At 38.7% G+C, this 27,817-nt stretch overlaps 1 protein-coding gene across 4 annotated transcripts in view; it reads right to left on the bottom strand.

Annotated features, from left to right (window-relative positions):
* The window catches only part of TNRC6A (trinucleotide repeat containing adaptor 6A), a 52,660-nt gene that overhangs the window by 13,557 nt on the left and 11,286 nt on the right, over nt 1–27,817 (bottom strand). For all 4 annotated transcript variants that reach the window (XM_040592556.1, XM_040592557.1, XM_040592558.1 and 1 more), the window contains 9 exons: nt 25,552–25,642; nt 23,129–23,150; nt 14,523–14,858; nt 10,167–10,214; nt 2,949–5,537; nt 1,905–2,069; nt 1,552–1,727; nt 1,282–1,362; nt 796–847 (listed from right to left, as the gene is read on the bottom strand). In XM_040592556.1, coding sequence (XP_040448490.1) covers nt 796–847; nt 1,282–1,362; nt 1,552–1,727; nt 1,905–2,069; nt 2,949–5,537; nt 10,167–10,214; nt 14,523–14,858; nt 23,129–23,150; nt 25,552–25,642 — 3,560 coding nt within the window. The remainder of the gene's footprint in view (nt 1–795; nt 848–1,281; nt 1,363–1,551; nt 1,728–1,904; nt 2,070–2,948; nt 5,538–10,166; nt 10,215–14,522; nt 14,859–23,128; nt 23,151–25,551; nt 25,643–27,817) is intronic.

Here is a 27,817-nt window from a genome sequence, read left to right as displayed (position 1 = left end):
TTTCCAAGCAGATGCTTTAAATCCAAATTTTTTAAAAATTGCAGTAATTTAAATATGAGGCTTGCCATTAATAATAAAATCTGAAATTCAAAGAACAATTTCTTTACACAACAGACTATGAGCTCAAAAGTGAAAATTCTCTATTTTAAACTGGAATAAAAGGAGTGGAACTACAATAAAAACTAAAATGCTACAATTACTTTTAATTAAATATTCTATCGTTATAAAACATCATTATTAACATATTAAAGAATTATATTATTTTTTATTTGCTAGAGGAATCGTAACAGTCAATGGATTCAAATAAAAATAAAACTCCTCACAAGTCATTTTACACTCAAGTTCAAGAGTCTCTAAAACAATTGCACAGTATTAATTTAACAGTTAGAACCAAAAATGTGTTTCCAAGAATGAACCACAATGAGCAAGCATGGTGTTCAGAACACTTCTGTTCATACTTAGTGAAGGTACCCAGAAGGCAATCTAGATACTTGTATTACAAGAAACAACGCCACCACACCCTGAAAACATTCTTTCATGTCAGCTTAATATATGTAAGCTTGGATTGATTTACGGATAATATTACTATAGCAACCAGGTGATTCAGGTGGTAACATTACTCACACAAATTCTTTTCTCTCCAAGGGTATTCCTTTTCTTTATTGAAACATACATGTAACTATAGCTATAACTATATATATTATCTATAGTTTTACAAAAAGTAGTTTACAGAAGGAAACTGAGAGAGACTGGAAAGGAAAGCAATAAACCCCAGCTAAGTTCTCCTATTCTTACCTCCAGACATGTCCATCTTATTGCTCTGTATGGTTTCTTCTGGTGATTCTCTCTGAAGCAATAAAATGAATTACAATTATTTAATAGTAATACTTTTAAAAGCTAAAACCAAGAGATTCCTATATTCTATTTCAATTCAAACCTGCAAGAAAAAAAAATCGAGACAAATCAGACACTATTTTAAAAGTATTTTCTCCCTTCAGTTGTTATCCAATTGAAAACTGGTATCTTCACCAAAATACATACATAACATTAAGTAAAACATCAGACTACTGGATGAATACCTGGGTGGTGTTTACAAAAACACTTTTTATCAATAAATAGGTCCTTTTTTAACGAGGGTGCAAGAAAAAGGGCTGGGTGACAGAAGGGAGACAAAAAGAGAAGTAAAATACTATGAAAATGAACACTAGGCAATTAAGCATTTTAATCTTTATAACTAGCACTGTAAGAAGGCAGTAAAGCCAGGAAAAGGTAAATACTTACTGAAAAACTGAGATTTGTGAATTGCTTAATGAATGGATTGATCCATGTTTCATCTTGCTTATTTCCACCTTTCATTATTCCCTTAAAAACAGAAAGGAATTCCTGTAATACTCGGAAGATGTTTACCACCTACTGCTTAAATTACATCATAAAATGTTATGAATGAAGATCAAAGCTTAATGGCACTCCCACTCCGTGCAGCAATCTGTTCTGACTTAGCTTTTAGAAATGGCAACAGTGCAGAAAACCCTGACTCAACCTCCTCATTACCTTTGTGGGCATTTTTTTCATATACGGTGGCCAATTTAAAGATGGGTTAGCTTCTTGAGAAGAACTGCTGTTCCACATTCCAATCTCTACATCCTCCTCTTCCTCCCAGCTGGTCTGACGACTGCCTGTCAATGGCATATCATCTCCACACCAACTATCTTGCATAGATTTAGGCCCTGGTTGAGAAAAAAATACAGCACATTAACATTTCAGTAGCAGCTAACTGCCCTTAACCCAGAAGTTGTTTGATCTTTACTCCAAGATAAAGAAGCCCTCAAAAATGTAAAGCTTCTATAGAGGTATTTCACCATCCTCAAATACCTTTATTCAGAGATGATGCAGAAAGCACTCACCAGGTTTGTTTGAAGCCTGTTGACCAAGAGAAGCGTTTCCCCAGCCAGAGGTGCCTGCTGCATCGCTGATGGGTTCTCCCCAGCTAGTACCAGTATCCATGGGTTTACCCCACGCTGAAGTTCCATTATCTACAGTAGTGGCTGGAGTAGAAGGCTCTCCCCAACCTTTTTAAAGCAGTATGAGTTACTGGCATGTTCATAAACAGGATTAAAAAAGCTATCTAAAAAGAGACTCAAGTGTTTTGCCTTTTCTATATCCGTAACATACAACAAAAAGCATATTAGTACACATTTACATATTGCATGAAGGTAACTATTACAACTGTAAGCTGCTGCATACAAAAAATTAATTCACAAAAATATGAATTTCATATGTAAAGAATTACATTTTGATAATAGAGGTTTCTAAGATATTAAGCTCCTAAGAGCTGCTTGTTACATTTAAGCTATGCCTCTTCACACTTGAAAGAGACAGAGCACAAAATATTTCCTAAATACCACACAAGCTCATCCGCAAGTATCATCATTCACTGCTCCCAAAACTACAAGATCAGAAAGTCTGATCTTGAGTCCATATAAAACCATCACCCTTCATTCCATCTTGAAGCAGCTCAATGGCTTTTGGTTTTTTGGTTTTGGTTTTTTTTGTTTTTGTTTTTTTTTGGGGGGGGTGTGTGCTCTGTGGCAACAATACATTTTAACTGGTTTAGAATCAAATGAAGAGAAAGACTTTTGTTCCTCAGATGCTACTTTAAATATTTTCTCTGTGTTCCAGCACCCCAGAATTCAAGTAGAGCTGTCTAGCCTTTATTACTCAAACTACTTAAAACTAGAACAGATCTTCCAATCTGTGTAAAAAAGTATCAAACGTCTATGAGCAGTGCTGTTACTTTTTTATATATATATATAAAAATAAATAAAAGTGATGCTTCACTGGGACCTTCCCCCTTCCACTTGGAAACTAAAACAGTTATATGAAGCAAGAACAAATGAATTGTTTTGTAATTAACAGAAAACACAAATTTGTGTAAAACCAAGTCTTACCAGAACCCGAACTGCTCTCCTTGCTAGACATGGCACTTGAAGACAGTAGCTGCTGATGTACCTGTGCTTGCTGGTCTGAATTGCTGCTACTGTTTGGGACATTTTTATTCCACATATTCACATTTTTGTAGTTGTATTTGCTTGGATCACCCCAAGCAGAAGTTCCATCATCAATTTCCATTTTACGGCGTATTGATTCAGGGGATGGCTCCTCCCAGCCAGTGGGTTCTTCCTCCTTTGCTGGTGCCGGCATCGGCCCACCCAGCCAGCCTGACCCTGGGGGTTTGTTTGTGGCAGACGGTGCTCCCCAAGAGCCAACATCTTGTTTGTTCCATTCTGGAGAGTTGATTGGCTTTGACGAATCCCCCCAAACTTGAGGCTGATTGGATTTAGGAGGGTCTCCCCAGCCCTGGTTCTGATTAGACTTTGCAGGCTCATCCCATCCCGAAGAATTATTTGGGTTTGTATTATTACCTCCCCAAGTAACAGAATTTGATTTACCTGGCTCATTCCAACCAGATACCGATCTGTCACTGTTGCTACCTCCTGAACTGGATTTTTTAGTCTCACCCCAATGGTTACTTCTTGAATTTTCACCCCAGCTATCACCAGCAGAAACTGCCCAACCCTGGCTGGCCTTTTGTCCATCTACCCATCCCTGTTTCATCTTCTGTGCATCATTCCAAGATGACTTTTCCTCTTTGCCACTTCCCCATGATTGATTGCTCTTGACCATTACTGTAGCAGCAGAATCTTCTTCCCACCCCCCTTGGCTGTTTGACCCTTTGGAGTCTCCCCACCTTGTAGCAGACTTTGGATCTCCCCACCCTGATACAGATGAGGTATCATTATTGTTAGGGCTAGGTCTATCCACACACCCCCCTGAGCTGGAAGTCTGTGTCACAGAGCCTCCCCAGGCCTCTGTCCCATTGTCAGTTTTTCTTTCACCCCTTGGTGATGTTTCGGTATCCCAGGCAGTGTTCTGTTTGATTGGAGTCTGTCCCCAACCAGAGTTGGAAAGGACACGCGGATCTAAGTCAGTTCTGTTCACTATACTTTGGAGTAATGCATGCTGGTCAACTTTCCTTCTCTCTCGATTCTGTCCTTCCGTCGTTACTCTGTCTTCATGGCATCCAGTGCTCTCCGAACTACCTTCGCTGTCCCCCGTACCTGTTTTGGCCCATGCGCTGTTCTGCTCGGTTATCTGAGAAGCAGCAGAACTCTGGCTGTTAAGGTCATCCTCCTCAGTAGATTTCCATCCGTTTGTAAACTTCCTGCTGTTTCCATTCACACTTTCATTGGAATGCTGATTACTAGGCAGTTTACTCCACTCCCCGTTCGAAATGTTAGTGCCAGTGTTTTGTGCAGGGTTGCCCCATCCTCTTCTGCTCCCGCCAGCACTTGCACCATTTCCACTTCCCCACAGCATATTCTGGGAGTTGACTGTCCCTGCCTCCCACACCCCTCCTCCTTTATTCCCATTGATTTGAAAGTTAGTGCTGCCAGGCCCGCTGATGCCTGGCTGCATTAGAGTTGCATTCACAGTGTCACCATTAGCTTGGCTGTTTGGGCCTGAACATTTGTCTCCAGAGTAATTAGAACCATAGGCACCCCATGTAGTACCGTAAGATCCACCATTTTTCGCCTCACCATTGCTAAGATGAGAAATGGAAGTGCCATTTGTAACTGGAGAGGCCTGAATCTGAGAATGATTCATTGTGCTCACACGCCAGGCCCCATGCCCTGTATTATTAGGCAGTTCGTTAATCTGCACTGAACCAGCAGAGTTTGGTAAACTAGAGGTCATAAAGTTAGTAGTGTTATTTGGTCCATTCATTTCAGTGTTAAGGTTTTGAGGTTGCCCACTGAATGAAACATTCCTTGTACCATTTACTTCAGAATCACAATTTTCCTGAAGGCTTCCCCAGGAACCATGGGCTGAACCACCCACTTTAGAGTTAATACTCTGACTATTAGATATCTGACCTATGGTACTGCACTGAATATTTGTGCCAGGATTACCACTCCCTACAGACCCTTTCAGGGCATGTCCATTGTTCTCCAACACAGACCAGGCACCATGGTTGCCATTTGAATTCAAAGTGCTTGGATTTAACCCTCCATTTGATGAAGAGTTTATGGTGCCCCAAGCATTCATTCTATTGTTGCTACTTTCAGATTTGCTGTCAGGAGCATCCACAGAAACTTGACATGTGCTTATTATGGTTCCGTGGGATAAACCCCACGGCCCATTAATACTTCCATTGCCCACATTATTGCTGTTGCTACCAACCACAAACTTATTTTGAGAACCATGTCCAATGCCATTTCGAATGCCATCATTTTCACCACCTGTGCTCCCTGAAGCCATTATAACGAGGTTTCTCTCTGACCCAGAGCTAGAGGCAGAGTCAGTGTCCATACATTCTGATGTCAACTCTGGGTCACTGCCAGTGATTGATGGCCATGCTTCTTTGTCAGAGCCGTCTACAATAACTTTATCCCAGTTTGTGCTGGAGTCACTATTTGAAGAGACTGGTCCCCAGTGAGAATTTTCATAATGGGATCCTAGACCACTGTGGTTCAGATCTAAAGGGAAGAAGGAAAGTCCAAGAGCATTATTATAAACTTAGTATTATTACTTCGTTAAGCAGAAGAGGGGAAAAATACAGAGACTAAGCTGAAAATTATTTTGCTTATTTTAACACTATAGTCACTGAAGGTGACAGAGAAAGCTGCCAAGTACAGTTGCTCAGAACACCGCCACAGGCATCACCTAGAACACTTCTCACCAGCACACAAAGCTGCACTCTCACCAAAAGCACAAAGAAGCACTTCTAAAGGTACTGTTCTCTTTTTCCAGAGAAATAGTACTTTTAAAAAAATTACTCTATATCACCACATACAAAGTATTTTCTAAAAACATATGCATATTAAAAGCTAGGATACCATATAAAACCAAAGATATTCTGAAAGGCAGAAATCTAAGCAGGGTATCAAACTGACCTAGCAGTACCAATTGCTATGTGACAGTAGCCAGAGAAAGAGACATCTTCCCACTCCCATTAGAAGACATTATATACAAATTCTTAAGTAAAAATCCTTTAGGATATTTTCTTTTGTACAACAACAATCAGTCACAAAACCCACAAGACCAATCTAAAGCTGCGTTGCTGCAGAAGTACAGATTAAGTGCAGCAGCTGAACTGATACTTCTCATTTTCGCTTGTGTAAGAACTACTGCTTCTTTTTCAATAAACAGGCTGATCATGCATGGGAATTAAGATGACTTACATCATAATTCACTTATAAACTTTGGTTTATGTCACGGTTAAATGCATGAACCATGGAATATTTGCTACAAAGAAAGTGCTATCAGTGTTCATTTCATATACCTAAAGATTTACTGCAGAGACCTGCACCACAACTGTTTAACAGTCAGGTGCACCAGAAAATGAAACTACGAAACTGTGAAGTCTGCAGAAAATAGCAATGAAGTTGGCAACAGAACACAAGCACAAAACGTCAGTGAAGTTTTTTTACTTAGTATCTGCCTGCACTGAAAGAATAACCACACTAGTTATTATAAATGCTCAATGGCTGTATACATAGCAAACTACGCTTCTCTGCCCATTAAAACATTCAGGTTTTTAAAAAAACTGTCAACTTTTCTTTGTAATGTTCCCTTTTTTGCCTTTACTTAGAAAATTAAAAATGTATATACCTGAAGATAAGAGGGGGAAAAAAGTTCTATAGCTCTTGCTCATTCTTAATGGATTTCATGCCTTACATCTGACTAGAAAAAGGTGCAGTTTCTTTGCTTAAATACCTTCATGAAATTGTACTTGTTCACATTAACAGACAGAGCTAATAGTAACAAAATGTTACAGTTACCAATCCATAATTGTCTCAAAAGCTATTTAAAGTACACTTGGGGACTGGCTACTTTAAAAATGTTAACACTAATTTATAAGCTTCTTGTCTTTCAAAGAAATACACGTTAATTGCAAAGTCTGAAAGGAAGCTGCCAGTCTCACCAGCTTCTCCCTTCTGCTACAAGGAGTGCCAATTCTGTGACAGCACCGAAGCCCCAAACCCTGATGCCCACCAACCCCTACCTACTGCTCAGTGGCAAGTAACTGAGTTGCATCTGTGCCATTAAAGATGGTAGTCGAAACTGCCGCCTACTTAGAGGTTAAAGCATACACAATACATTATTTGAATTTATGAACTTGATGATCTATAAGGAAACAGGCAGGAACAAATCAAAACAGCTTACATTTAAGTTACGATGGACAGTTTGCTATTACACTGATATGCAACAAGTTTTGGTCTATTTTTAATTAATTTTTAATCAATAGCAATATTATCCATTCTACATTGCCTACAAGAATCCTGCCAAAGAGCCTGCCTCTAAGAGTGCATAGCCTGGAATAGCAAAGAGCAGAGAAACCTGCGGCTCCTCCAGCAACCAAGATGGTAGATGCTTGAAAGAGTCCAAGCAATCCGTTAAGCTTCACATGGTAACTACCACACGAGAAACAGAAGATGATGGCACAGCAGTTTGGAACTGGGACTAGTGGAAAAAGACCTATGGCAGGTAGAAATAGCACTGCAATAATTACAAGTGCCTGGCAGCTCCCCAGTCTTGAGAAGGAGAACCACACAGCATCCTTGGGAGAACTGGAAGATGTGTTCAGCTGAACAAAACCCAGAATCTGCCTATTAATGTGTTATTAGAAAAAAACCTGTACTATTGGAGCAACTGACCACCAAAAAACAAGATTTCAAATCTCACGCTGATATTTTTAAAAGACATTTAACCTGTATTAAATGACTAAACTTAAGAGTTATCTGCTCTCTCACAAACAAGAGAATCAACAGCATCAAAAACTGCCCTAACAAAACAAAGACTCGATTACATAAGCATCACCCCAATAATATGATCAATTTTAAAAGCAACAAGAAAGTATACAGATGGCAAACAGCCTGAGTTCAGTGTAGAGAAAGAGATACAGGTTATGACTACAAGGGAGAGTGAAATGGTAAATAAACCCTTATTTGCACAACAATAGAATACATAAAAATAAAGCTTGTCTTTATTAAGATTCCATTATCTAATTTAGATGTGATGCAGTTTGTAATAAGCCAATACACAAACAGCATATAATGATTAATTTCCAGTCATCTAGAATTTTATCCTATCACATACCTTGACTAACAGTCCTTTTTCTAGACATAAACATGTGTTAATGATTTCTGGTATGAGCCACTGTTCTGAAATATTCGTATCTAAATCTCCACAATCCATGAACTTCTGAGATTAAGTATACAACTACTGATTAAGCAAGGTTTTATCTCTGATTTTTTGTATCTGGCAGATACCACAAAACCAGCCTCAAAATTGGAAAATTACAGCTAACAACATACTACACTTGGTGCACAGCAAAACGAGCCAGTAATATCTTGGTTTTCTCCCCAGAATTATCTAGAAGCTGCAACTGTAACTTCTGCTGCTTAAATCCTGGACCAAAAAAAAAAAAAAAAAAAAAAAAGAAGAAACTACACAAACCTGTGTTTCTTAAGATTTACTAATCTGCTAAAATTTTTTTCAGTAATTTGTAATTTGATGTTTTCCTGCAGGATGTATGTGCAGAAAACTGTATGTGTTTTCTAAAGTAGCTAGTTTGTTTTAAAGTACCATCACACGATCTAAAAGAAACAGTAGGATTGAGAAGTATAAATTTAAAAATACCTGACTCTTGCTGCCCATTGCCTTTTCCAATTCCAGCACGTACTGGTACCCACAGACTGTCAATATTATACCTTGTCAACTATTGCATCTTTGGTCCCCATGCAAAAATGCATTTTGGTAAACAAGCTCTTTAGCTTTCAGTAAACAAGCTAAAAAGCACCTTTTTAATGAAATTACAAAACCAAAAACCATAAAACTTGTTTGTTAACATCACATTTCTGTTTCTTTGTGGTATAGAAAAAGGTCTTGAGGTCTGTTTGTGTCTTCTTCAAGTACTGCAACTCAAAAACTAGCAGATGTAGCCGGCTGCCTCTGCCATAGTTTCCTAACTGTAAATGCAGAACAGGAAAGCAGCCAGGACAAGGATACAGTGACCCCTGGCACCTAACGCAGCACAGCTGCTGGCTCTCCTAAAAGGGACCGCCTGCCCTGCACGCTTTCTCTCTCTGCCCTCTCCTCTCCCACACCAGGGCTCCGGCCCGGAATTGTGCTGGACTGGCACTGCAGACTTGCTGCATGGCTAAATTAACACAAGGGAAGAGGAGAGGACGTTTAACATCACCCCTTTGAGAGCAGTCTGCAAGATAAAGAGAAGAGATGCAACACCTTCCCCAGAAGGGTTGTCCAGCAGCGGAACAGGCTGCCCAGGGAAGCAGTGGAGTCGCCATCTCTGGGGGTTATTTCCAAGACATGTAAATGTGAATCTTAGGGACACGGTTTAGTGGTGGGCTTGGCAGTGTTGGCTTAACAGTTGGCCTCAATTATCTTAAAGGTCTTCTCCAACCTAAATGATTCCATGAAACGTTCTCCTGAGCACCATGCCCACAGCAGCCTGCCAGGCACATGGCACAGCCAGAAACAGAGCCAGTACAAACCATCCTACAGCACCACCTGCGCTACTCTAGAGCATTTCATACAGCGTGTCAAGTCCTCACACAGCACATTCGCTCCAAGGTATTACTTAAACAGCAACTGTTCTTCACAATCATATCAAGGAAGCAACATACATAGCTGCAGGCCTCCACGAACGTGGTGGCTCAGCATAAACTCAGCAGTCAAAACAGAAAGGCCCCCAGATGTGATTTCCTTCACAGTGCTGTGAAATGACTCTGATGTAAAGCACAGGCTTGCACAGATTATTCAATTAATACCACACAAAGAGGCAATGCAATATATAAGCATAAAGGTAAAAAGAAAATACTTAGTAGTTTAAAGCTAAGGTGCCACATAGTCAAAACATCTCTTTTGGTATGAATTTTAGAATTTTTAAAGAAAATTAAAAATGTTTAACCAAAGCAGTATATAATGGCACAGAGCAAGTGTACTTAAGTCAGTCAATCACATAGCACATGCTATTGAAAAACAAAAGCCAAAGAATAAAAAAATCAGACAAAATTGTGTGAAACATGTAAGTACTACAAACACACAGAGTGCAGAAAAAAGGTGAGATTTAAATAGCTAACCTGACTGGTTAGGGGAGTGGCTCACCAAGTCCCGAATGGGAGGCATGCCTAAAAAAAAAAAAAAAAAAAGAAAAAAAAGACAAAAAAAAAAAAGAAAAAAAGCAAGAAAATTACAGCAGTGTTACTTAAGTAAACTAGCACTTATTTTGAGAACAGTCCCCAGACCACTCATTACTATAAAACCATTTATTAGCACCCCTTTTCCAGGAAATGTTTCTTTCAAGAGCCCTCTCTCAATCTCACTAACCGTACTAGCGATAAGCAAGTCTGAATTGCCTCACCCACAGCGCTGAACACACCACAGGGAAGAGATACACTGATAGCAAATCCAGCTTCCTATGTGTAGCTTTTAGATTTAACTGTTAGCAGTTTTGCTGCTTTTACCAAGTATATCCACTGCTAGGTAGTTTTTATATATTTGGTATTTAATTAACCAACTTAACATGTCCTTGATTTTAGAAGTCTGATTTATATAAAAAAAGAGGAAGTATTTATAGTCATTGAAACCAAAATCAGTTGATTTTTGACTGTACTAACTTAGAATTTCAGAGTTCACCCCTTAAACTCTAAGCAAGTTCACATCACTTTGTTGAATGGCACACTTTCTCCACCTGAAAGTCATTATTTTGCTACCTGATTTAGCAAACAAAACTAAGTATGGTCCAACTCTGATTTAACCTAAGTGTATGCATAACAAACTTTAATTTACCACTCTTTCATAGCTTCTTCCTCCCAAGCCTCCTACAGGTAGTGTATGAAATGGAAGTCAATGTTTCCAATTCACAAATTTTACAGTTGGAGACCATATCTGTTACATTTAAGGCAATGTTTCCTAAACTAAGTCAACCTCCATCACTACTATCTGCAAATCCCAACTGCCACTTCTTCCCCGACTCCTACAACAACTGAGAAAAACCCCTCAAAAGTTACAGTAAGAGCATTTTGTTCCCTAAGGTTCTGGCTGTAACACAATTTTGCAGCTTCACTGCAAGATGCACAAGGATAAAGCGAGACACGCTCACGTCAAAGGAGGAATCCAAGTCACTGGATTAATGCCAGAAGCCTGATGGTGCTCTCCTGTTTTGTTCTGTCCCACAGTTGTAAGCAATTACTGCTGGCAAATGTTTTAGTTCACTGTATAAATCATTTCATTGTGGAATAACCACCTGGCTATTCGGATGCGTTACAAAGCATGGAGGCAAACAAACATACTAAGGCAGCATTCAAGACCTTCCTTTCCTGTGAAGTTTACACACAGAGGAAAATTTTCAGTAAAGCAAACAACTAAATTGGGTATGAAAACATTCTGATAAAGAGCTACTTATGTCAATTTCCTAAAATAACCATCTTGGTACAAGACTGTAGCTGTTCCAGAAGTACTACATGACAAGAGCTTCACTCATGTGTCTTTATTAAAAAGATATGCCAAATGTCCTAAAATCAGCAGAAACACCCCCAGCCTTCAGGACTATCCCTTCTTAAGCTTTTCTTCTAAACAAAGCAGTTAATTTTCAAAAGAGAAGATGATTGTCCATGCAAAACACAAGTACAGAGGTTTGTTTGGCTTTTTTTGACCACTGATACAATTAAAAAATTCTCCAACACTGAAGACTTAGCTTACTGTGGCCAGGGCAACGAAAGGAAGACTTTAAATTTAGCAGTATTTGTGTCCCCTGGCTTTTACAAAGCACCTACCCAACAGTTTAGTCCACAGCTGGAATTGGGGAGAGATCCTACCCCAGGGTCTGTCAGGGAATGACAGATAAAACAACTGGAGCCATTAGTGATGCCAGCAATTTTGACTTCAACACTTCAAGCTACGTTTTTTCCTTTAGCCCTAAAATACAGACCAATCCCAATATCCATTAAATAATGCTTTAAAAAAGTAAAAAAACTTAACAATCTTCAAAGATACTCTGTTAAGGTATAAAATTTGTTAGCCCAAATGGCCTGTACACTGATATGCTTTCAATAGGAAGGGATTTGCAGATACGTGAAATTTCATGACATTTTTAATTTCAGAAGTAACAACGTGGAGAGTACCTAGAAGTTACCATTCGAGGCTAAAAGAAGAACTAGGGAGAGTGAGTGAGTAAGACCGAGACAGGCAAATGACAGTAATATTTCCTTTCAGATAAAAAGGTGTCAAAAGGCATTAAGTCACTCTCGCCTGCTGCTGGACTATGGCCACCTCCATACCACACAGACAATTCACTAGACAAGATTACAAAATGTTACAAAAATCCAGCCCTGAAAAATTATTTTTCTTTACATTATCATCTTACCTCCATTTCTCAAAGAACATGGCAAAACACCCAAACGAGACATTATTCCTGGTTATACTAGAAGGAAACAGATCTTTCAGGCATACAGCTACATGGCACCAAGAAACAAGACCCTGGCTGCCCACTTGTTGGTTCTGACAAGTTACCTTGGACACAGGGGAACACCCCAAGTACAGCACACAAAGATTGGACAGGATGCTACAGAAAAGGTATTTTCTTAAGATGGGAAAGCGATTTGGGCAACCTTTCTCTCACCTAAAGGCTCTCAGAACCTTTGCATTACCAGCTGGATGTAGACATGTTATTCAAATAATTAACATATTATTCAAACTGCCAAACTACTCCCAGTAAAGCAGTTGCCTCAGACCCTGGGTACAGCATTGTGGCAGTGCCACTCAGGGACATGTCAGCATCTCCCAGCCTAGAGGCTGTCCAGCCACACCAGAAAAAAATCAAGCAAAATTGAGCAAAACTGGAAGAATGCAATACATAAATGGGACCCCAACTACTTAAATATTGGGCTGGTGTTCACAAAAAGTGAAATGAAGGACAGTATACTCCAAAAATCCTCTGGATACAATTAGGAGGTTTAACAGGTTGCATAAAAAGTAATACTTCTTAGATTAGATGTGAATTTTTATTTAAAGCACTACTTGCTACCATAGAATCTGACCATTAGAGGATTATGTTGGAGAAAAAGCTGCATCTTAGAAGCAGGCAAGTATATGAAAGGTTAAACCTGACTACAGACAGGAACAAAATTACACTGGTGAAGTAAAAAAAAAAACAAAAACAAATCTAACTATTTAAAAATTACTTCTTAGAATGGTGAAGAGTTATATCAGTATGTTACAAAAATAACACTGGAAAGTATTATCGGATACATCCCTCAAGGGGCACATGGATAAACTGCTTCCAATGCTTTGTTTACTTTCATTTTAAATAATGCTTCTTCAAGATTCAGTAATGAGGACAGCTAAAAATTTAATCAGAACTTGAAATATCGAAGCTATACTCCAGAAATATATATTTATTTTTTTTTAACTGAAGGGGCTAGAAGTCACATCCTTTGTGGTGTACAGTACACTAATTTTAAGAATTCAGTAAAGTTTCAGAAGAAACTCTGTGGAAACAAGTTACATCATCACTGCTATATGAACATCAAAAAATAAATAAAAAATATAAAAATAAGAAAGTCTGCCCCAACATTGTGTTAGCATGCATTAATACCAAATCCCTTTGAAAATCTAGATTCCTAAAAGAAAGTTACTTCTCTTGTAGTCAAAACCAGACTGCCCTCAAAAACTCACCGAACTGCATGCTAGTACATTCACTGAGTGGCAGATTATGCACATGTAACAGATAAGTTTACTACTCTTAAACGGGTATTTGAAAAGAATGCATGCCAAGCCAAAATAACAAAGGATAATTATACTTAAATAGTAATAAAGGTAAAGACTGATCCATTTTGTAGGACACCAAAGCTTCAGGCAGATGAAACAAAGAAAAAACCTCTAGCCTAACAACAAAAATCAGTTCTGGTAATTCTAAACAAGTTTGTACCCTAGCTGTAACTCTGGATATGAAAAAAAAAAAAAAAGAAAGAAAAAAAAAAAGAGAAAATAAAAGAGTCTTGAGATGCTGTTCAGAATGCTCTGAGAAATAAGTTTGAAAGGCTCTTCCTTGTGAGATCTGTGTATCGAGGCTGGATGCAAAAAGATGCTTTGTACCATGACCAAGTTTAGATCAATTATTAGGATAAAGACTGGAAATTTGGAAATTCAGAACATAGCAGCGGTCATATTGGCTTCAACATCTGTTCAAAACTAGGCATGTCTATTGTACACCACTGGCAACAATGAGCAACTAAGGCATCGTAACTTTCAGTATGAAATTTGCACAAAGATGGTCAAAACCATCCTGCAACGTTTAATATTAAGGTGTGACATAGGAAAATATCTCATCATGCTACATTTAAAGTTGAAATTAATATTAGCTCAAATATTTCACTGATAATGGAACTTAAACTATTTGACTTTAATTAAAGAAAAATAAGGTACTGCCCCCTCACCTGGCTGTTTTTTGCTGCTGTTCGGCACTTCTCCGTTGGTCACTGGCTGTTTATTTGTGACAGTGCTGCCTCCTGACTGGCCGTTTAATACTTTAGGAGTAGATCCCAGGTTTGCAGCTATAACTGGTAACTGCTGACCTCGTTTCAGAAGCTGTTTCTGTTCCTGGTGTCGAAATCGCGGTGGTACTTCACGAGGAGGGTATCGAGGCAAGGTCTGCTGCTGCTGACTGTTGGCTGTGGCCCGCTTGGCATTATTATTAGTGCTGGTTACTGTGGAAGTGCCGTTAGAGGTGACAGGCTGAGGCTGGCTTACACTTGTCTTTGTTTGTTCTGGCACTGCCCCCACCCCCAAAAAAAAGAAAGTTGGACAAAGTTATTCATAAGAACAGCAACTTAAGAAATTGTAGACTAAGTCAGTATTCTTAGACGCGTTTACATATTATGAAATGGCAGCATTTTTTCCAATTCACGTTGTAAATCATTCCCCGTTAGAAGCTCTATCACCCCATAAGCACACAACTTTAATAGTATAGACCTGGAAGCAGAAATATGCCTTGCTGTCACTCCTAACAAAGTTATCTCAGTTAAAGTATGCTACTACTAACAAGCTTTCTATAGCTTTTTCTGACAAATCAGCACTATACCTATTTATTTCAGCATCTAAACATTATTTAAAAAAAATATTTAAGTAAAAAAAAAAATACTACTCCAATGGGAAACATAAGCATAACATATAAAAAAACATTAGAAAAATGTTATGGTCTTGCCCAAAATGAACAAGAGGTGAACAGGACATACAGAATGCGTTGTTAAGACTTGCCTGCTTTATCAACCCTAACATCCAAAGACAAATCTATTAATACCCTTAAGTCAGTCTTGGGAAAAGCTAATAGCACAGGTAGCCCCCATACACAGCTCAGCAGGACCGTGCTGGCATTGATAAAGTGCCAAATGTGCAACTGTAACTCCAAATTATCTTTCAGTCTTGACAGCACGGCCACTTCAAGGCAAGATGAAGGTCAGGTAATTTGCAGAGGTGGCCTGGGACTGAACACACCAAACTCAGATGCTGAATAAAGGGAAAACCACATCCTCAACTCAACACCTCCACCACAATGAGTACAAAAGCAAAGATGCTAAGTACAGGGGTGCGCAGGTGTAGGGAACTGATGAGCATGCCAGGATCAACAGATGGGAACGAATACCGCAAGCTACTGGATGTGCCTCCTGGTGCTACGGCCATTCAACCCAACCACTGCAACAGGTAAGCTGTACTTCCAATCCCTTATGTTATTGACATGTTAATATACTTTTCAAATTTCTTGGATCTCCGACATCCATAAAGTGTGTTTACATTTACTCTGGGACTTTCCAAGATAGCTCAAGACTTGATCACAACCTTCTTCAGCACTGACCTACCTAAGTGACCAAGTCACCATTTCCACTCTTCACACTTCACAAAATGAAACTGTCAATTTTAGAAGTTCTGAAGGAAAATAACATAACTCATGTGGCATTCCTGCTGCTAACAGCAATGGCACAGCTTGGTAATGCAACTTCTCCAGTGACAAACATTTCAAGAGGTTCCTACTAGCTACAGGTCACTCCTTCCCCAGCAACACAACCCCTTCTGGGGCTGTGCAGCCAACAGAGGGGAAAGGTGATCCAGGTTTAAGCCATCCTCACAGTTTTTTCATGGAGATCCTACAAGAGAAGAGCTCAGGACGCAGCTCCATCAAACTGCTCCAACAGCATCTCTAAGGTGGTGGCAGCCTATGGAAGAGGCCTGACCATGCGCACTAGGACAGAGGGAAACTGAGGCAGGCACTACTGCTTGGGACCAGCAAGGGCTCCCGCTCTGCACTGCTGAGTGAGGTGGCACCCCATTACAAATCAGATTTCCATTACTATAAGGCTGTATTTACTTTCAAGAATAGTTTTGCACGTTGGAAGCATCTAAACATACATGAGTTGAGGCATAAGAGCAGCATCTCAAACCATTTCCCTGCTGTGTTCCATTTAGCAACTTCCTGGCATGTCAGCAGCAGGAATGTTGTTGCTACATGACTGAAAATGTCATCTTCTGGGGCTTTTTAAATTTTTAATATTTGTTTAAAGACTATTTTATCATCCACTTTCAGAAACAGATTCATGTGAACACAACATAAAAAAATAAATGAAAACTTAACCTTTTATTTAAAGAATCAGTTTGAATATTGTCAATGTTACTTACGACTATAATTTCTTTTTATTTCTTCTATAATACAGTTACATATTTTGAAAAATACAAACATGAAAGCCTTTAGAATAAAATGTAACCTACAAATCAGCATTGAGGTGTGTTTTAATGGAATATTGCATTTAGGCTACTTAAGCAAAGCAGAAAAGAAAGATGTGAGTGACCTCCTCGTTTCACAGGTGGCCAGCCACTGGCCTTTGATGGAAGTCCCAAGGGGAGCGGAGGAGCACCCAGCTTCGGCTGCTCACCAGCGCGCTCGCGCCACAGCCCCACCACCTCCCCTGCTCCGCCACAGCAGTGACCCAGCGCTCTCTATTTCACAGCTGACTGGAGAAGGACAGAATTAAGGAGAGGAATGGCCAAGGCATAAGTCAATTCAATGTACAGGTAATAGAAGGTATACAAAAGCTATTAGATAATTTGGCAAGTTGATAAAAAAATCACCAACACCGTATCAGATTCCAACAATTTGTTACCTGTATTAAAAAAGCTGGTAACTCTGATTCCTTGCACAATGTTTTGATGCACGTAACATGACAAGTTATAATCAAAACTGAATTTCACAAATAGTCTTAAACAAATTACTTCCATTTATTCCTTTTACAATTTCCTGGTTTAAAAATAATTGAAGTAATTGAAAGTGACTAAGCAGGGTGGGGGGGGGTAGCGGCAGGGGTTGGGTAGCTATTTTAGCAAAGACCTATGAATTTGTCGGCAATTTAATGAATAAACACTTAGCCTACTTCTGTGGTCTAGGTACTGCAACAAGGTTTGAAACAACAAAAAAAATAATTTCTTCACATACCACAATCTGTGTAACTACTGCCCAAATCTTAACTTTTTCATCTATCAATGTATCTCCCGCAATGATTCACACTAATTACTCTCTACAGTTTAAAGCACAGTCCAGCCTACACCTGAGGCGTGCTGACAGTGATATTCAGGAAACAACCACCTTTTGCAGCCAGCACATCATTATCAAGCCAACAAAGTAGTTACACAGTAACAACACCACTTAGGGACATATATACCCTTCAGTCTTCTGCCCAGTTTTTAAGCTTTTTTTTTTTTTTTTAAAGTATTTTTTTTTATTACTGCCAGCTTAAATGGAAAGTACACCTCACTTGAAGAGGTTTCTCACAGAACACCCCATAACATGATCAATGAGATTCAGTTTTCCTACACTACTACTGCCATTTGCATACAATTGCTCCTCCTGCATAAAGTAAAATCATTTCTGTGTGACATTCCACAAGACATTCAACAGAGTTGCAAGTTGCACACTTAGGGCAGCACTGCAACGCAGCAACATTAATACTTTACTTTCCTAATTAAAGCTACTTTTAAGACAAAGTGCATATTGTAACAGAATCCAGTGGACTTGCTGGTAATCGAATCACATTTGACTATAAGAGTGCAACTAATAAACAAGCTACTTTCTGCCAAGCCCCTACGCTACGACATGAACAGGACTTCAAAAACAGTTTAAGAAAATTTTATTTCTCATATATTCTGTGCATTCATTTCTTTAGCAAATGTGGTGACTCCTTCTACTACGATCAGCAAACGAAATAGAAATCTAACAGATAAGACAGCTATACTAAAGAACATGCAGAGTTTACATTTGTACATTAATTTCGAACCTAAATTAATCCAAAGTGCAACAGAATTCCCTTGCATTTGTTCCCTTAAGTACCACAAAGTAAGTTTTAAGTTATGCAATTTATTCTGTGCAGCATTTTCTGGTCCACAACTTCTCAGGAGACTAAATAATACATTAATATTCCAATATGGCTACAATAAATTCCAACCCCTCTTAATCATTATCTTAACATTCTAATTTGTTATAAACAAGTTGCTTGTTTAATAAAAGTTTGTTCTGCACACCAGTATTTTATTTTGAACCATATTAAGGCAGAAAGATAACATTAACAGACTTACAGTCTATCACAGTTAATTTGCTTGACTAGTAATAGCAAGTTTACAGAAACGAGTATTAAAAATGACAGATTTTCATAAAGAACAAACCTGCTGAAAACCCACAAAGCAGGGGATGGTGAAGTTACAGTTTACAGAGAGATTCCAAAGAAAGACGCTTCCAACTTGTGTTGCTTTCCCACTCTGCAGATTTCATTAGAAAATGGAGGAGAAGCATGGTGTCATTTTACTGCTCCAGGAGTGCTGCCTGCCAACTCCTCCTGGAGTAGGGGCCCAGTGACTTAAACTCCCCCTCCAATAAAAAAAATGGCAGCTGTTCGAATAACTTTAATGCAGATGGAAAACAGTTTCTCACTCGCACACAAAATCAGCGTACAAAGATCAAATCGTCTACTAAACCACACAAAGAACAGCACCAAGCTGTCATTTAAATGTTTCTTCTTGCTGCTGCTGAAGCTGACCTCTTAAAAATGTATTGTAACGCTCTCCCTGCATGTCATGCCCCAAAGAGTTGTCAGTGCTGGAATGCTGAAGGGCAAACAGAGGAAGTCTGGCTTTCAAGCTGACACACGTAAGATGTAGTGCTAGAATTTTCGTTGTGGAAAAATGGCCGCAGCTGTAAGCTCAGCTAGCTGATCTGGAAAATATCTAACTGTTTGCCAATTCATTAACCCCTGAAGATCCGCACAAAGGTAAGTTGTATGCCATTCCTACGGGTAATTTTAACAGCAAGCATTTCTTACTCTGTTCATTTTTGCTATTTGCTTTCAAGATTTAAAAGCTAACATAACAGTTTTTCCAATCAGGAAAAGCACAGTTAGGCAAGTGAAAAAAAAAAAATACCCGACAAAAAACAGAAGAGTTAGTGTATTCAGGCAATTTTGCTTCACAGAGAAGAAAATGAATAAGAAGTTTCCAAGGTGGGAAATATGAGTCAGAGATTTCAATTCCACACCCAGCTATTTTTAAAAGCACTTTCCGTTTCAGTGGTTGATTCAAAGTTGATTCTGTTCTGCAATAAAAGTAGTACTTTATGCCTCTGCCTTCTACAAAGCAGAGGAATTCAGAACTGAAGATTGGCAGATGTTTTCAGCTCAAGCTTGTACTGTTTTGCAAAACGCAAAAGCATTCAGCATAACTAACCATCACACTAGCATCAACATTACTGTTCAGTTTCTACAAATTACTTCACTAGGGTATTATGTGTATACATTAAAGTGTGTGCAAAAAGATATTTCAGCTCATAATAAAATCTCATTCTCAAGAAACACACCATGATTAGTGAAGTGAGCATATACAACACAACTCAAAACGTTCCCCTTAAATAGCATTTACTTTAGTGCCTGGCTTATCATTAGCTACTTGCAGCCATAGTGTGGTTTGCAGAGTCCTGTTTTAAGAGAAATTCAGGGTAAATGGATTGATTTCTCTTTAATAGCACTGACATTAAACACAGCAAAAACAGGTATTTTGTTAAGCTAGATGGAATACCACAACAACCCACAATCCTACAGTATTCTCAACAAATAAGGGCTTCCAAATGATACTTATTTTTTCCTAAAATACCCGGTACAAGAGCACTTAGAGGGCACTTGTCGATGTACGAATTTATGCCAGCTGCCACACAAATGGAGAAATCTTCCACTTAACAGCTAAATAATACATTCACCTCTAACTCCTAGGAACTGCCTCTTCGCTCTTTTAATAAAAACAGATGTATAAAGCTAGACAGGTTACAGTATTTGAAATCCAAAAGAACAGCATACGTGCATTTTGAATGACAATACTACAATATTAAAATGCTACTTGTACCAGAAACGTTTATATTAGCATCACCTTTGTTACTTCCATTCCCAATCCTGAACAGAAGAAAAAAAAATGAGCACTATTAACTTCCTCAGAAAGTAGTAGTCTTATAATTTTACATGAACGCTGGTAGCTACTTCAGCTGGTACAACAGCAGTTTCTACCTTAGCTAAAACAATATTTTTGAGCCATCCAAACCACGCTTGAAACCAAGAAAAAATCTCCCTACCCACCCCCACCGCTTAACCAGGTACTTTTCTGAAAGAAGGAACATAATTCTGAATTATTTAGCGATCCTATACTCTTGTATTTTATCTTCAGCTCATGCACAGAATAAATTATTTAAGACATTAACGTGATGGAAACTTGGAAACTAATGAAACATTAATTTGCATCCTGAATACAAGTAGGCAAAACTGTTGAAACAATGAAAGAGCCATGTGCAACATAAGCAACAAATTTTGTTCCTATAGAAACTGTTGCAAAGTTGTGTATCTGAATCTCATAATGTCTGTTCTTCATCAGGACTGCCAGCTTGAGTTTCTTTGACAACTCTAAATTCCTGCTAAACTTCCTGAAATACCCTTTTAATAATAATGTAACATTAAAGTTGGAACTTAATACTTCCATCAGTAAACACTAGGCTTCCAAGGAGAAAGAGAGGGAAAAAAAAAAAAAAAAAAAGCCAAGACTTATTTTGTCCTTCAAAAGAAAGGTATTTTCTTTCAATTTGAAGATTGCCATCAGGTGGCCTACTGAGCAGAATCACTGCCCTCCTGTCTTCATGCTATTTTTAGCCATCTGCTTCTGCAGCCATGGATGCCAGCGAGCATAAGTAGAGGTCAAATGTTCATTCAAAATGGATGTTATTATTTACAGCAAAGTATTTTACCATTTTCCTCCTTCACTGTCTTTTCAGATATATTTAATTACTTCAGAACAAACCTAACACTTTCACAATTCTTTAAATCTGGTGTATTAACTTCAAAGACTTATGGCAGGAATATACAGAAGAAAACAAATGCTTAGCCTGTACTCAAATGCAATTCAATGCACTGCTTGGAAAAGGGTGCTTTAAAAACACAAGTCGAGTGTTTGTTGATTATAATACTCTTCCAGAAATTTTATTGAGTCCTGGGCCTAAAGACAAACATAGGATTCCCACCTGACTGCAGTGACCAGAGCCAGGCTGGAAGGGCCAGGACCTGCACGCAGCCCAACGAAGCCCCCAGGACAGCTGCACGCACAGGACATAAGCTCCCATTACCGACATCGGCTGTGGGAACTAACGCTCCGGCAGCCACCACGCTCTGGGAGCTCCCTCTGCCTCAAGGGATCAATTCTCCGTAACCAAAACGTCAGCCTCCTCTAAGCAGCACACAGAATCCCCCAAAACACAGAATCCCGGCTGCCATCACTCCCTCCGCAGAGCATCGTCACACACTGAAAACCTATGGGTCCTACTCTTCCACATCCCCCCCTTCATTTAAAGACACATACTAAAGTATACACTGCACTTCAATAAACCAGACATAAACATTTCCTCCGATACCTAGTAATTGGTACTGCAGTCCTCAGGTACTGCAGGCAGGACAATCAGTGCATTATTATTTTTTATGTGGAGAACCGGCCTCCTCCATTTCAACCTCATGCGAACTAGGATGCTTCTTCAAACGTGCACCTCAGTAATGGACACTTTCATTGGTTTCTTTGCCTCTTCTCAAGCGCAGTATGTCTTCTACTATTTTACTACCTTCATGTCAGAACAGCACTTCAAACACTTTTTGATTTTTCCAACAGTAATTGCATCTTTGCTAAGCAGGGCTTCCGAGCTCCTGTTTCTACCACAGCTCAAGCAAGTATTAAATTAAACCCAATGTTCCCAGAAAACAGGGATTCAGCAAGCACTCCACACGATCACTTACGCAATTATTATCCACTTCCCAACTAACAGGTTATGAGTTAGAATTAAAGAGAAAGTGAAAAGAATCTCTTTTTCCCCCTTTATAAAAGCCAGTTGGAACAGAGAGCTGTATAAAGCCCACAAACATTCAGAATAACTGCAGTGTTCCCAGCCTGCCACCGAACATCGAAATTACAGCTTTCAGATACTGTCAATCTGACAATTTTGTCAGGATGAACCCTCCACATGCAACAGTTAGTTAAAACCAGACACATCAATTACTTGTCTATCCAGCGTTCCCAATGCCCGTTACACTTAAGAGTATTTGGAAATGAAATCTCAAACAGATCCATTATGTGGATCTACACATGGTTGTAACTTCAAGTGTTAAGAGTGTTTGTGCACTTTTCAAACAAAGCAAAAAAGAGGAAGGAAAAAAAATCAAATAAGGGAAAAACTCCAGGTATTATGTATGTGCTTGGTGTTGTGTAAGTAATTAAGAATGGGAAAATAGGAAGAACAGAAGACTAATCCCTGGAACAAAGCCTTAGCCATTACTCTTCTAGTCTTTTGTGGTCACTGTTTGAAAAAGTGCAACTGAAGTTTCAAGGATCCCATCTTTTAGTTTTGAGAAGAGCTTTCAGGTGACCCGTTTGATTTAACATAGTTAAAAATGCATAAATTAATATACTGAATAGAAATAACTCTAAAGTAACTTACCTTTGATTTTTTGTTCAATGGCCTAGAACAAGAAAAAAGAAGTGTCAGTGATTTGTGCAGATAAGAGAACAAACACATGTGCACGTGCCACTTCATAAAGCAACATCAGCTTTTGACTTCCCTCTTTTAAAATGATTTAAAGTTATTTAATTATCTACTTCAGAAGTGTCTCTTTAACCAACCCATGCCTATTATTGCTTATGCTTAGAAAGCTGTTTAAATGTTATAGAAGACAAAATTAATTTGAAAGATAACTACATGAAACAGACTGAATTAAACTTGCAAATTAACATGTTTTAAGTGAGTTAAAAACTGCCTGGAAGCAAAGAACCACCACTACTTTTATTGCAGAATACGGTAGGGGAAGAGGGAGGGACCTAGAAATTTAAAGGAAGTAAAAAGTAAACGCAAAATCTGCAAGTACTTCATTTCCAAGATTCAACTGGTGACATGGCCAAGATGAGAGATCTATTTGAGTAAGATTTTATCAGAGGATAAAAATGGGGAGATAAACATTTCTTGTATGGAAGTGCATCTTAATTGTGTGGTTTTAACTATAAAACGTAGTGAAACTGGTTTCATAAAGGACCTCTCAACAGCACAAATCCTAGTTCTTCCTATATGAAACTAGGGTTTTCTTAACCATCGCTTTAAAATGCACTAGTGCCAAAGCAAAATGAGATGTAATTTTCTGTGGCCACTTTGGTAGCTGTACACAACCCTTTTTAATAATGATACCACATATATTCATAGCGTGCAATAAATTTGCAATCATACTTAAGCAATGATTGTCTATAATTAAAACTGTGAAGAGAGAAGAAATAGAATGTGTGAATGCAAAAAAAATTTATTGATTCACTGATTTGATGCTTGGCTAGATTCAGACATCAGCCCTGGCTAGGGCTGACGACTGAAACTTTATTAATATGACTCTTCAGTGTCACAGCCTCACTTCTCTTACAGAAATCAAGACCATTTAAGAGAAAAACCTTCTTTTTCAACTTACTAAGCTGACAAAGAGCAAGCACACATACAAAAATTTAAGTTGTACCATCCAGTAGTTAAAAATGTAGCCTCTTGCTCCCAAGATGCACATGAGCATTCTTGTGGCATCCTACTCTTTCGTGCACAGAACCTACTTAAACTCCTGATAAATGCCACACACTCAACGTTTTGCTACTCTGAGAATACAGCACGTCCATAAAGACACGTGGCTCCTGAGCAGTCTAGCAGGTACTCCACAGCAGGAGAAAGAGTAAGCAAAACTTCCCATTTTAGGCAAAGGTCTGCTCTCTCCACTTTCAGAAAACTATTTATGCTTTCATTTCTCCTAATATTTCACTCTCTCAAACATGCCTTTCAAACTCATAAAATGCTGAATTTTTGAGGAGGAAGTCAACTATGAAAAACCACTTATTTAAAATATTCAAATTCTGCAAGTAAACCAGTTCCTTTCCTGTTACAACTTTTGATTAAAAAAATAATTCTATAACGAAAATTAGCTATAAATTACAATTGAGGTCCAAAAATTATTATGCAGCTTTGCTGTCAGCTGCTGAAAAGAACCTCTCATTCTAAAATATGAGCACATACTTCTTCTTGGAGTATCCCTCCAGCACTATTTCACTTAGATTTGTTGCAAGATCAGACATAACTCATCTTGTACAAGTGCAAAACAAACGCCTTTGTTTAGGCTAACAAACAGGGAGAGCTGAGTACTGATTACTTGACTATGTAATAAATATCTAGCATTCGTCAGTAAAATCAAAGGAAAACTATTAGTTAGGTTCACTTTGCTACCACCAGTTAGCAAACAAACCTGAAATGGACGTGTTTTTAAAAGAGATTTACAAGCTCCTCTCAAGCTTAGGGTCAATACTTAGAATCAATGTCCATGATTAATAACTTGATAGTAAACACGAATTCTGAAGCGTTTACAAGCATTTCTGTGATGTTTCCATCCCAAATCACCTTTACTGTCAATATTTTTGTTTTTCTCCACCTTCCCCAATACAAATTATCTTATGACATGTTTCCTTTCTGAAGGGTAAGAAGATATATATTAAAGTGAGGACACAGCTGAAAGCCACCATCTTAAAAAAAATTGGTAATTTTATTCTACTAATAAATGCACTAACACTGAAGAAGTTTTCAAACTCAAAACTGCTTCAACTGACAATCAGGAAAAAGAACGGTCATCTCAGAAGAGTATTTAATCTCTGAAGAAACTGTACACAAAGCCAATTAAGATGTTCAATATGTCAGTTACCACTAAGTAACTGACAGTTCATTTAAAGCTTCAAACACTAAATTAAAAAGAAAATGCTTCTGAAAACCTACAACAGCTAAACCAGTATTTACTTGTGATGAAACAAAAGTAACCCACAAGCACTAGTTTTTATTTTTTTTAATGTTTGACATACCTTTTTTTGAGCAGCTTCCTTCTTCTTCTTGTCTTCTTTTCTCTTTTTCCTTTCTTCCATCAACTGTTCTTCCTCTTCTTGCACTAAATCCCTGAACCACACAGTTTGTAATTAACTCTCCCAAAATACAATCTGTACACACTTAGATTCATTTTAGAACAATTATTTCACAGTGATAGAAAAGGAACTGGGGAATTTTACTTCTAATTGGATAATATTTCTGTAGGGACTATGTACTTTCACTGCAAACCACAAGTGACAAAACTTTAAGAACATATGCAGCGTCAAGCTACATGTAAGATCTTTTTTCCAAAGCTCACAACGAAGACTTGGACATTAACCCGATTCAAAAGCCAGCGTAAATTCTGATGTTATGTGAATTTGTATGACCGAGCTCTCGCATGTCACTGCTCCCCACTGTCACACGCAATCAGCTCTGACCCAGAACAGAGTTTGGCTACACTCAGCAGGAGCCCAGCAAGGGGTTCCTCCCCAGCCACGCACGCCCACTGGCATCAACGTGGGTGCCCAGGCAGCCATGCAGGTATCTGCATCACTGCACCCATCTGCCAAGAAACAACTGCTCCGTACGCACTTCCCTGCCTGAGCAGCAAGCTAACTCAGCTGGCTGTGCATCTGTATGGATAGTACTGCTGATGCAGAGGGCCCATGAAGTAAAGGAACATGAACTTGAAAAGCATGGTCGGACCAGAGCTTCCAATAGCCAAGCAATTTTAGAGCAACTTAAATGAGCGACAAAGCTGTAAATTGACAAAAGTGGGACCCCCCATCCTTAACTGAAATTCACTTAATACAACGGTTTACATGCTAGAACAGAACTCTTAGCAGCAACACCACTTTCAGATTACGCTGTTTAAAAACAGACTTCAGCAAAGGCAAGACAAAAAGGAGAACACAGTAAAAAAAAACAAAAACAGAGACAACCAAAGATATGCACTCATACTTGCAAGTTATCAGGGTCAGTAGGAACTCGTATCTGATACAAATTTCATGATAACGAAAATAAACTGTTCTTTGAGGCCATGCTCCGAGAGGTGCAGTGATTCTTGATAAGAATGAGAACAAACTCCACACAAACACAACTGACAGAAAACACTGTGGCAACAGGCAGACAAAAAAGCATTTGGGCCAATGGTGTAAAAAGCTCATGACAACATGGAATGTGCAACTGAAGATCAGTTAGTCATTTCGTACACAAGAATAAAAACAAATGCTCACAGAAAGAAGGGCTCTGAAGTTTAGAAAGTAACAATAAAGCTGAACATATAAAAATTAAACAGTGGCAGCAGTTTGCTTTTGTTAGAACACTAAGAGGGAGAGGGAACATACTAATATTCAGTTACTTTAAAGTTTGAGATTCAGGGAATAAAGCAGTTTTGTGTACTAGAAAGCCTACCTGCAAGGCTCTTCTTTACCCTTTAAGGGTCAGGAATGTTTCTACACTCAAAACCTTGGCAACTTTTGGTCCACAAGCCCTGACAGTACAGTCAGGTGGACAAGATTTAAAAAATAGGTTGAAAATGTCTTTCCAGACCTCTTTCTGAAGCATGTATCTAGGTTGCAACACACGCTCCTCTGATGTCCTGAATCCTAACCCCAGCTCCACTGCACATCCTCTCACTGGGCAAACCACTAAATTCTACGACACTGAACAGGACGTGAGAACAAACTCCAGACTTGTTGAGTGAGTAAAGGAAGAAGACACCAAATTTACTCTTTGAACAACCTTCAAAGATTAGTATAAGTCCTCTTTTTTACATTAACATTTCATACATAACTGGTATTCTCCCAAATCTGCACACACTTTCTGATCTGCTGCAGCTCAAGTAACAAAAGCTACTCAGATTCAGCTACTGTGGAGATGTCTGGACAGTGAAACTGCTTAAGAGTCACAAAGGTTATTTACCGTGGGAAAAGAAAAAGCTGAGCAACAACTGATGGAAGGGCATTTACACATCTGTTTGTGACAGTCAGTCTTGCCTGGTGTCTGTCTCCAAAATTCAGCTTTGAATGTGAAAAGCTGTTTTTATCTTTGCCATGCTGTTCACATACTAAACAAGGCAAAACAGTAGAAGAGATTTTATTACACCATTACTTCGATTGCGTTCAAATCTCTGTTTAAGAAGTTACCCTCATTCTATGGCACATGGTTGCGTGCACTCACATTATCAAACAAAAGACAATCTTGTTATACAAAACTTTGGTGAGAAAATGAACTAACAATGCCAGTAAGGGGCTGTCAAGA

Source organism: Falco naumanni, chromosome 4 (assembly GCF_017639655.2).
Source record: "Falco naumanni isolate bFalNau1 chromosome 4, bFalNau1.pat, whole genome shotgun sequence".
Taxonomy (NCBI): Eukaryota; Metazoa; Chordata; class Aves; order Falconiformes; family Falconidae; genus Falco; species Falco naumanni.
The sequence above is the reverse complement of the archived record's forward strand: the minus strand, read 5'-3'. Positions and strand labels throughout refer to the sequence as shown.